Here is a 12314-nt window from a genome sequence, read left to right as displayed (position 1 = left end):
GAAAATGCATGAAAGCACTCAAAGTGTGGTGTATGGTATCATTATTTTAATTTTAATTTATTTATATTTTCCCTTGAGGTCCACTTATAATTATAATTTTTTTGTGCCAAAAAAAATCTAAATATTGATATTAATATTATTAATATTGATATTTCACTCTTTTCCTGACCCTTAAACTTCCCGTTTTTTGCCTTTTGAGACTCAACACACAAGAATGATTCCATAGGACGCTTACACATACATGGACCTGACTGACTTTTGCAGATTAATAATGCCAAAGTTGTGATAGTTGATGATGTATTGCATTGTACACTTCTAAATTTAGGGCTGGTTAAGATTTTTTTTTTTTTTTTGAAAGAAATCTTATGTTCACCAAGGCTGCATTTAAAAATAGTAATATCGTGAAATTATATTACAATTAGAAAATTGAATTCAAAATTTCATAAAAATAATTTTTATTTTAATATACTTTAAAATGTAATTTATTCCTGTGAGGGTAAAGCTGAATTTTCAGGATCGTTATTCCAGTCTTCAGTATCACATGATCCTCCAGAAATCATTCTGATTTGGTGCTCAAGAAACATTTCTGAATATTATCGGTGTTGAAACAGTTGTTCTGCAATTTTTTAAAGGATTCTTTGAATAGAAAGTTCAAAAGTACAGAAAATTTCTATAACAATATAAATGTCTTTAACTTTCACTTTTGAACAATTTAATGTGTCCTTGCTGAATAAAAGTATTATTTTTTTTTTCTAAAAAAAAAAAAAAAAAATCTTACTGATACCAAACTTTTGAAAGGTACTTTGGAAGTGTAGATGCATTTTGTGGTATTGTGTTTTAGATGTTATGTTTGTTAGGGAATATGTAGTTTTTTGCATTCCCTTTTGAAAGTTCATCTCCACTTTGCACTTTGTACATCACTAGTCAATTAAACTGGCAGCTTCATTTGCACCGTCTGCTATCTGTCTCCCTACTCCTCCGCTTGTACAGAAATAAATAATCATCCGTTGCCCCCACCTACATCCCTTGCTCCCTCCCTTCTGTCCCGACGTCCCCGCTAGCCATCACTTTTCCTTTCTTTTGCCTGACTGCTCCTGAGGAATGACAGGCAGTGCCGGCAGACTGTGTGCGGTAATGAGCCTGCGGGATGAGCTGCACGGCTCTCAGCGACCTGGTGCTCTTCGTTTAAATGAAGGGACACTTGCCTGTTGAGTTGGTGGGGTTGTTACTTGAGGAAGACCAGGTTAAACACTGACCTCTTGACATTTTCTTCCGGTTCTTTCTATTAGGCCTTTTTTGGTGATTTGTATTGGTACTTAGATGTTTTTAATAGGAAATAGGGGAAATTGTCTTTACACAGGACTTTACTTGCATGCAAGAGTGTAGTGTAGTTACTGTTGGTAATACATTAATGCTGTTTTATTCTTATTTGTATTTATTTTTAACATAAGTTTTCATTGGTAACTTGAATGCATCTAGCTTCCAGTGTCATTCGTTTTGTTATTTCACCTGCCCTGTTGCGCTGCTTGATATTGCAAACTGGTATTTGTTGTCATATTATTTTAATTCATTGTCATAATCATAAATGCACTGGTTTTACTGTTTTACTGCACTGTTATTCTTATAGTTATTTACCTATAGCAGATCATTTTTTTATGAATTACACTCACTCACAGACTTGTTTGGTAAGATTTTACCAGAAAAGATTTTAGATTTTTTTATCATACGTTTTATCATATCATATCATATGAAAAAAAAAATCATGTAAATCCATGTAAATAGTAGGGGTGTAACGATACCCTCATGTCACGATTCGATACATATCACGATATTAAACTCACGATACAATATTACTGCGATATTTCAAGACATATAGCCTTAGATGATGACATGGAAATATAAAAATAAATAACTACTACTACCTATAGCGGCTAATGAATCAAGTCTTGCACAGAAAATGGCTTATTTCTGTGTTGCAAAATAAGATCGTAAGAATATTTATAGTAAATATTAAATATACATTATATAATTAAATTGAATATTAGATTTTATATCATATAATAATAATAATAAAAATAACACCTTTTATTATTATTGTTATTATTATTACTATTATTAATGTGTAACACAAAAATATAGCAGGCGTCCACATAAACTTTTGCCGCATTCGAATAGCCATCATTCTCAAAGTTCTACACATCAATTTGGCTAATTTGTTAATGCTTTCACATTTTCCATATTCAAATCAATTTCAAATGTTTTAAAAGTTGTGCACACTGCACTTAGTCTCTCTTGTGACAGTTTGCCTTAATACCTGTGCTGTGTACTTAGAAGCTCACATGTATGATGTAGAGTTGCCCTCTTCTTGGACTTTGACTCTGTAGTTTGTGCCCCAGTTGAGTGCGCTTCAATATATTAGCTGTGAGGTTTACACCATGTTTTGAACCTCTCCCCTGGAACCTGTGTGGCACCCTCCTCTGTCCCAGTACTCTTTACTGCCAGGTGCTTTTATCCTTCTATACCGCTACAATGATTCAAATTGGTTTGAATTATGATTAAAGGTATGGGAGTGTGAGATTCATGTACTATCTCTCACTGTGACTATGTGTGTTTTTTCAGTATTGGTGTGTGAATACTGGATTCTCATGACTAAAACATGCTCAAAGGGCTTCTAACATCCAAGATGACCTAATAAAAGTTGACCTTGGCTGACGTGGCGTCTTAACGCTTCTAGGAGAAACACTTGGCGCTTTGGTCATGGATTTGTCATAGTTATGTTGTACAGATTTGGGTTAGGAGTTCATTACATATTGTGTGCCATACAGAATTGATATGTTTATAAAATTTTTATTTTAGAGCAACTGCACTCTTATTTACTGAGTGTGAATTGTCAGTTATATATTATAAATGGTGTTTCCCTTCTAAGAAACATGGTAAGAAGGTGCTGCACTGACTCTGGCCATTGCTGCTGTTTGGCCCTGACTTTGCCTCTCGCCCCTGAAGGACAAAATGACATGTATCTTGCTTAACGAGGGAGCCTGTAGTGTTTCGACTGTCAGGACAGTGATCCTGATACTGAGCTATGGCTACAGACTGATTGGACAGCTCTGTCAGTTCTTAAGGTTGAAGACAGTGGCAGTGACCACCCATTTCCCCTCAGGCTTGCTCTCTGCCACCAGCCGGCCAGTCTCTGGTCATTAGACTCACTTTGCAGGGGATCACAGAATTACAGGAGCTCTCTCCTCTATCCTATTCATTTTTCTTTTAGTATACACTGTTGCTGGGATCAGTTTTTAACCACTTCAGTCTTAATAGGAAAGAAACTACCACTTTCTGTAAATTATGAATAGATGCACCTTTATAGTGTCCATAACGCTGGCAATGTCATGCAATGTCAGCATGGATGAAAAAGTCTATATGAAACGTTTGCTTTTTAAAGAGACAATATTCAAAAATATTACATTAATCTTATTATTTCACTTTACCAGGAGCAAGCTTGCTTGCTATAATAATATATTATATTTAAATATTGAATTCATATATATGCCCACATATATAATCTAGTACATGCCCTTTACAGCCAGCTTGCTCCTGGTAAAGTGAAATCACTTTTTGCTGTAAGGTCTTGAATGACTAGAATTTTGCATCAGGGAAGTTTGTCCTTTGAGGAGGATTCTGGGTAGGGTGATTAGGACAGTGAGGAATGAGGAGGAATATTTGCCAGTCACAGGCCCATGGCTAATGGCTCACTGAGGGATAGATGTCCGCATCACAGAGGACAGCCAGAACCAGTGGCTCCATAAACAGCTGTCTTGAGCCCCCCTAATTTTGATTGACTGCTGTTAATTTATTGAAATTTATGGTAATGTCTGCATTTGGTTGACAGTTGTGGGGCTTTTATTGACGTCAATGTGCCATCTTACATTTGCTCTTAGATTTATCTTGCCATTGAAAAGTAAAGCAGCCAGGTTTTTAAATGAGTAGTATCTCCTATTTGATCAAATATATACATCCAACTAGAGGCAGTAGTTTTTGGAATTCTTAGTGTCATTATCATATTTGTTAGAAAACAAACTGAACGAATCATAATAAAGCTATATAACCAACGTTCGTTCAGTAGTTAGATTTATATCAAAATAATTCAACTAATATAATTTGTTTACCTAAATCTGGGCTGTTTAAGGTTGCTAAATGACATAGTAATTTGTTACACAGAATTGAACTGATATGTGGTGTCGTATACACTACCGTTCAAAAGTTTTGGGTTTGGTATGATTTTTATATATATATATATATATGTATATATATAATTTATATATTTGAAAAAAGTCTCACTTGTATCAGAAAATACAGTAAGACAGTAATATTGTGAAATGTTATTTGAATTTAAAATAACTGTTTTCTATTTTAATATATTTTAAAATGTAATTGAATCATGTGAGGGCAAAGTTGAATAACTCCTGTCTTCAGTGTCACATGATCCTTCAGAAATCATTCTAATATGCTGATTTGCTGCTTAAGAAACATTTCTTATTATTATCAATGTTGTAAATGGTTGTGCTGCTTAATAATTTTGTGGAAACTATGATTTTTGTTTTTGATGAATAAAGTTAAAAATAACAGCATTTATTTGAAATAGAAATCTTTTGTAACATAAATGCCTTTACTGTCACTTTTGATGAATTCAGTGCATCCTTGCTGAATAAAATTATTCATTTTCTGCTGAACAAAAGTATCAAGAAAAAAAGGTTTTGAACACTAGTGTATTAACTGTTACAATAACTAAGAACATGGAACATCCAATCATTAAAAAAAAAAAAAAAAAAATCTAAATGATATTAAATTATATGTTATATATTAGATTTTGGTATCTGGAGTTTGTCAGACAATCTTGCTTACTATGAATACTTTCTTGCGTCTAACACAAAGTTTCCAGAAGAACGGACATGAATACTGCAATGTCACTCCCTATCCGCCTAGTGCTGATTGATCTGTGGCAGCCAAGCATGAGATCAAGCAAGCGGTCCACTTGAAAGTTTTCATTGCCTTAAACTCACATGCCAAATCCCCATTTGTCAATTTCTAATCTAATGTGCTCTTGTGATGTCAGAACAACTGGAAGCAATCCCCACCAGTAAAGTTTTTAACATGCTACACATTTCATGCCTCATTTACTTGTATTTGGCCGTTTTAGGTTGTAGTTTATAGCCCTTGGAGTACAGAAAAAGAAATTGCAAGCAACATCAAAACATAGAAACCTCAAATCCACATCGGCATATATGAACTAGGCTTCCAATGAAACTGGTATTGAAAATTAGAATATGGAAAGCTCTCGAATATCCTTTTTATGGGCTACACTTGAGTGCTTTGAATTGCAAGATCCAGTCCACAGTGTGAACATTGAATTTACAAAATATTCTTGGTTTAGTTGAGGTTCTTGAGTTTAAGGCTTGGACACCAACGTATATTCAAAACCCCCTTTAGCACGATACGCAGGAAAACATCCAGCAATCTGGACAGCTGACACCCTCTGCCACAGTTCTTTGGGTGTTTTAAAGGAGGAAGGGGTGTTGAGGGGTGATGAACATCTGCCACCAGTTTGACGTGAGTGACTGTGAGGTTTTGCTCTTTTCAGAATTGTGTGATGGCGGCAGCTTGAATGTGCTGTTAACTGCACCTCCACGCTGACTAGGCACTTCCTACCCCCTAGCACAGAGCCTGAGACTGACGGCCTTTGACACCTGCCATTTTGGCCCTTTTCTAGGCAAAAAATGTCATAGTGTTTAGACTTGGCATTGGTCTGATATCTCATGATTGTTTTTTTTTCTCTTTTGGGAATCCCTTGGGTCTGCTGGCTGTGAGTAATTTTCCCCACAAAAAAATTCTTTCATAGTACTGTTCGTTTTTGTTTTAGTAAATTTTTACACATTTGATGAGATTATTTTTTTTTTATTGTATATTGCTAATAATTGCTATATCTCCTTTTGTGTACGTTGAAATAAACATAATTAGTATAGTAATATACACTACCATTCAAATGTTTGGGGTCAGTAAGAGTTTTTGAAAGAAATTAATATTTTATTCAGCAAGGATGCATTCAATTTACCAGAAGTGACAAAGAGACATTTATAATAATATAATAAATAAATGCTGTTCTTTTGAACTTTGTTCATCAAAGAATTCGTACAAAAACTTACCTAGGTTTCCACAAAAATATGAAGCAGCACATCTGACTTTGTATGATAATAAATGTTTATTGAGCAGCAAATCAGCATGTTTCTGAAGGATCATGTGACACTGAAGAATGGAATAATGGCTGCTGGTAATTCAGCATTATCTTTACAGGAATACATTTCATTTTATAATTAATTAAAATAGAAAAATGTAATTAAATCTCTTGTATCCAATTTAACATTTATCTTGCATTGGATAAATGCATAAAGATACATTTTTTTTCACAGAGACCTCATAACTATAAAGATTGGGTAGTTTTTGCCCTAAAAAAGCAAACTCTATCAGAAAAGTTATAAAATAATCAAATGGTATGCAACTTACTCTACTGCGTAATTGCTTTGTTTGTAGTTGTTTACTTAATAGTTTGCAGGGAAAAATGTCATTGTGTAGAATTTTTAATTTCCTCACCTTTAAACAGCAGCATGTTTGCTTTACTTTTCCAAATATAACCAGTATTATCAGGAACAGTGGACTTCTATCTGCAGGATTTGGAGATACTGTGACAATTTTTCTTCACCCTGCAGACAGATCTGATGAATGCGTTTAATTAGAACATGTGTTTAGGGGGCAAGTATCAAAGTATGTATCCATCTCTTGGTGTCACCCGGTGGTCATGGACATTGGGAGGGGGAGATGGACCGGCCTGGAGGGTGATGACAAATACTGAGAACACCACAATTACTTGGAGTTAGAGGGGGCCCGGCCATGACTTTGCCCAGAGACTCTCATAGAGAGATGATAGTCCCCAAAGTGTGGGTGTATTGGGTGTGAGTAAGTGCGTGACTGTCAGACCTCAAGGGTCATCAAGTCATCTGCAGCACTTGCAGGCAGGTTTTGTCTTTGTTCTTATGTCTTGGTGTCCACTTGAGCTGGGCCGAGTGCTGGCAGCCTTCTGCTGCCTGCCCTTTTACAAGTTCAGCCGTGCCCTTAATGAAGAGAAGTGGCTGGTCGTTGTGATGCATATCCATGTCAGAATGGTTCAGGGCTTGTACCCATTAACCCCTGCAGCCCTTCTGATTTATTCAAACATGACAGGTTCATCTCTTTCTCAATATCCAATACCTGCTCACATTTTCAGCACTGCTGTCATATCATTATGGTGGAAAGAATGCAGAATAATTCTGCGCACTGAAGGACTACTACATAAGAAATTATGTATTTAGTTTGAGGACTGACATGGAATTATTGAACCGAATCAACCGCAAACTGAAATTAATAGAATATTTAATGAACGTTTAATTTATTTGAGGGTTCTCAAAATTAGAGAAGGGTGTATTGAGTGAATCCAAGTAATATATAACATGAAACTGTAAAATATAAGTTAAAAAAAAAAGTTTATGAATTTGATGTTCTTTTCAAGAAAAAAATAACAAAATGCATAAAAAATAAGACTAGTCAATTACTTGTGCACATCCCTCAAGAAGAAATACCACTGTGTAATAATAATAATAATAACAATAATAATTATTATTATATGCAATAATATTAATATTAATTATTATTTTATTACAAATTATGTAATATACATTGTATTATATATATATATATATATATATATATAATATATATATATATATATATATATATATATATATATATATATATATATATATATATATATATATATATATATATATATATATATATATATATATATATAATATAAAAAAAGTTTGTGTCATGTCAGTTCTGTAATGCTAAGTGAATGTTTACACCTCTTAGCCATGCATTGTCTCTGTGTATGTGATTACTATGTCTGAAAGAGCCATTAAGATAACTTTCCATCCTTTAATTTTATGAATAATAATTAGTTTTATTCTTACGGTTTATTTATTATATAATATGTATTTAAATTTAGTATTTAAATTAGGTATTTAAATAATATGTGATTTTTATATTTATGTGAGGTTTATTTAATTGTTTATCTGGGTTGGCATGTGTTTCCTTCCTAATTTGTTCTTAATCTTTCTAATAACCTGCTCCACCTTGACCCCTAGGTCATACGCCAGAGCTCGTTAGTACTGTCATCATGGCGATCTGTCAGCTATGGGAGGGAGAGGGAGGAGGGGAAAGAATCTGGGAAAATGAGGACACCAGTCAAACTGGTGGTCCATGTCACAAAGCCTCTGCATCCTGTCAAGAGTATGATGACACTAATTGGCAAAGTTACCCAAAGAGCCCTTAGGCACCAATAGAGAGGAAGCAAATGTAATGGAGGCTGCAGTGGTGATCTGCCCTAATTTGTAGGGTCATTCTGTAACAGTGGTGATAATCATGTGCGGAGGACATTTATCTTTGCTGATGTTTTCAGAGAGAGGTCAATTTTATTATATGCCCAACCAGAAAGTTAAGTTGTAAAGGAAGGAAAGCGTGGGTTTGAAAGGTTTTGGAATGGAAAAAATTTATAACTTGCACAATAACATAAAATCATATGTGTAAAACTTGATTTTTCAGATTTCTTGAATTGTACTTAATAATATGATAATATTAACAGAATTGTTTATATATTATATTATATTATATTATAATATAATATAATGTAATATAATGTAATATAATGTAATATAATGTAATATAATATAATATAATATAATATAATATAATATTATATTATATTATATTATATTATATTATATTATATTATATTATATTATATTATATTATATTATATATATTTAGCACACCATAACACTCATGTACATTTCCTTGCCTTTGTATATAACATATCTGTACATGCATATATTGTCTGTTTTCTATTTTGTATATTGTGTATTTATATTTTTATTTTATTTTATTTTTATTCTTTTTCACATATTCTATTTTATTCTGTTTTTTAATATGTCTTTCTGTAAGTCACTGTCATTCTGTCTGTACTATGGAAGCTTCTGTCACCAAGATAAATTTCTTGTATGTGTAAACACACTTGGCAAGGAAGCTCATTCAGATTCTGATAATAATAATAATAATAATAATAATAATAATAATAATAATAATACAAATAATAAAAATAATACAAATAATAATAATTAATAATACAAATAAAATAATTAATAATAGTTATTATTATTATTATTAAATTAGCAGGTAATAATCAATCTTTTCCAGCAAGACTGTTTTAACATTTATTTTGAGTTACAGTATATCAAAAATATAGTAGAGGCAAGCACATTTAGCATTAAGTCCTCTAGATGGCAGTATTTACCCATATTTTTACATTTTCTTTCTTTCTGTTAGATTAATAGGCCATTTTATTGCACAAATTAATGGTTTAAAACTCTTAATATATGATTCAGTATTTAGCAGTATATTAGTGGTTAAATTGTTAAAACGTATGTTTTATGTGTTAATTATTGTTAGTATTGTATTATGGGCTTTTTGTTGGTTCAGGTTGAGTTAACCTTACAGATGAAAATATAACCTAGTGCACTATTTCACTATTGAGCCTGTGTGGTCATCAACTTGCTCCCTCCAGTGGGACTGATTCTGCAATTAGTGTATTATAAATCACTTTGAGTGGCAAGCAGAACAATACACATGCTACTGAAAATGTGGAGAGAGAGAGAGAGAGAGAGAGAGAGAGAGAGAGAAAGAGAGAGAGAAAGAGAGAGAGAAAGAGAAAGAGAGAGAGAGAGAGAAAGAGAGAGAAAGAGAGAGAGAAAGAGAGAGAGAGAGAATCTAGTTGACACCCAAGTGAGAATCACTAAACCAGTGATTGAAACAAGGTGCACCCAAGGGAGTACTTAGAAAGATTTCAATGCTTTGCAAAATATTTGGGCTGTCAGATGATTTAAATAACTATTAGTAATTAATATCATGTTTGCAATACTCTTTTAAGGAATAAAGATTCTTCAAAAGATGGATATAAAGATTTGTATTAAATATGGATGTACACATTTGTATGGATAACGCTTGTAACAGAGCATACTGTATGTGCATGACAGCAGATTTATTTTTATTTATTTATTTTTTTTAGAAACTTTCTAGAAAATTTTTAGAAAAAAAAAAATCTTAATTTTTCAATGAAAACCGGGCTGTACTGTGAAATTGTGTGTTGAAGTGCATCTTCTATCCATTGCTGTGTACTCTACACATCGGTTCATGCTGTATGAACTACAAGCTTGCTATGGAAATGTATTTAAATGGACTCTTTGGTCTGACGCCTCCTAGACGTACTGAGGGAGCTTCATAAGTTCACTGGGGTCTTCATGAGGTTACCTCTCTGATTTCCTTGGAAACCAGCTTCAGTGTGTCTTTGTTGTTTCAGCATAACAGATGAAGCTGGAGCGTCCATCTACAGTGTGAGTCCTGAGGCTGTTAAAGAGATGCCTGACATGGATCCCAACTTAAGGAGTGCAGGTAATTTACATATTCCTCTTTTCCACACACTCAAAACTAGTGATTGACCATTTTAGCTTTTTTTTTTTTAATGTCAGATATGATGCAGATATATGTAATGAAATTTAAAGATGACGATTGAGACATACACAAAATCTGAAATTAAAGAGACACTTATTTGTACATGGTATTTACTCAAAATTCTCTGTAAAAACTGGAAACAGAAAATGTTTATCAACTGTTGACAAGGCTGTTGGCAGATTTTGTAATTGAGACAAGGATTTAACATTTTTGTTATTTGCCGAGCCTACTGGTGCTAATAATAAAATACATAAATACAATCTTACTAACACACACACATATAGCTGCCATTTCATTTTTTAAAAACACTTTAAATAAATATCTCTCGTTTAGTGTTTTAAATAATTGATATTTAATGGTAAAGATGTTCTTATATAAATTCAAGGCTTTGTTATGGATTTAGGATTTTGCAAATATACAAACTTGTGCACATGAATGTCAAAGCTTCACTGGCAGAATATGTCTTGTTTCTCATACTAACGTACTAACATTGACTGAAAGCTGTCCCTCTGAATGATGGGATTGTTTATTCTCCAGTTCCAAGGCCCAAGTCTCCAGTCAGTCAACAGCCTTACCTGTCAGTCCAACTCAGCTCCCACTCAACCAGACCTTTACATGCCATTTCAGTCAACCTTGTCTCCTTAGTCTGAAACGGTCTCTCTGTCTCCTTTAGGCCACATTCATATCTCCAGTTGTCGATACATGCACTTCAGAAGACGAAACAATAGTCTTTCACAGTCTAACAAACCATCTAGTTTCACTTCTCTCTATATCTGTCTTACCCATTAGATATGTTTCTGTGAAACAGAACTTTCTGTAAAAAGGTTTGCCTGTGTTCAGACCACACAAGCACCCTCTACTCCTCCAAAAATAAAAAAAAGGCGAAAAGTTTGGAAATCACTCAAATGTTCTCAAAAACAGGATCTGAGAATTATACCAGACTTCCTCTATAAAAGCAGTAAATCAGTATGGGATTATTCATAAATTTTCCTCTGGTCAAATGCAAGAGCAAACTAGGGAGCTATATTTATCGCTTTTATGAAAGGCGTAAGAAATTGGACCCTCCTATGTGGGATGTGTGTAAATGTGTGTAGTGTTTCATGCATTAAATGCAATGCTACATCACTAGCATAAATAATGTAGAATATATGTGTATGTGTGTATATGTGTGTGTATATATGTATGTGTGTGTGTATATATATGTGTGTATATGTATATGTATATATGTATATGTGTGTATATGTATATGTATATATGTATATGTGTGTGTGTGTTACAAAAGACTTATGAACTTATGAACAAAAACTTATGTTGATAATAACAAGGAAGATTTATGCTTTGTACACACTGCACAATTTTAAGAGTCGTTGGATTGCTGTTTTTCTCACACTACACAACTGTCTGGGGTACCATTTGTTTGCTGTTGTGTACACATTACATGACGGATCGGCGACAGGGTAGATTACAAGGCATTTCAGAAGACAACATTTCAATAGGAAGAATCACAGACAAATAACACTGACAAATAACATAAGATCACAAGTGAGATGGGAGTTTTTGTGCGAGACTGGATTTGTTAAAATGATAGCCTTAAAGAAGATTGCGATCCAAGATGTCTGTGCTGATTTGCAGAGGGAAAAAAAAAAATATGAAGGAGAGAATGG

General features: G+C 33.5%; 1 protein-coding gene across 3 annotated transcripts in view; it reads left to right on the top strand.

Moving 5' to 3' along the window:
* srbd1 (S1 RNA binding domain 1) overlaps nt 1-12314 on the top strand; it is a 74747-nt gene that overhangs the window by 15988 nt on the left and 46445 nt on the right. For all 3 annotated transcript variants that reach the window (XM_067386097.1, XM_067386098.1, XM_067386099.1), the window contains exon 15: nt 10499-10590. In XM_067386097.1, the coding sequence (XP_067242198.1) occupies nt 10499-10590 (92 nt within the window). The remainder of the gene's footprint in view (nt 1-10498; nt 10591-12314) is intronic.

This window comes from Chanodichthys erythropterus, chromosome 5 (assembly GCF_024489055.1).
Source record: "Chanodichthys erythropterus isolate Z2021 chromosome 5, ASM2448905v1, whole genome shotgun sequence".
Taxonomy (NCBI): Eukaryota; Metazoa; Chordata; class Actinopteri; order Cypriniformes; family Xenocyprididae; genus Chanodichthys; species Chanodichthys erythropterus.
The sequence above is the reverse complement of the archived record's forward strand: the minus strand, read 5'-3'. Positions and strand labels throughout refer to the sequence as shown.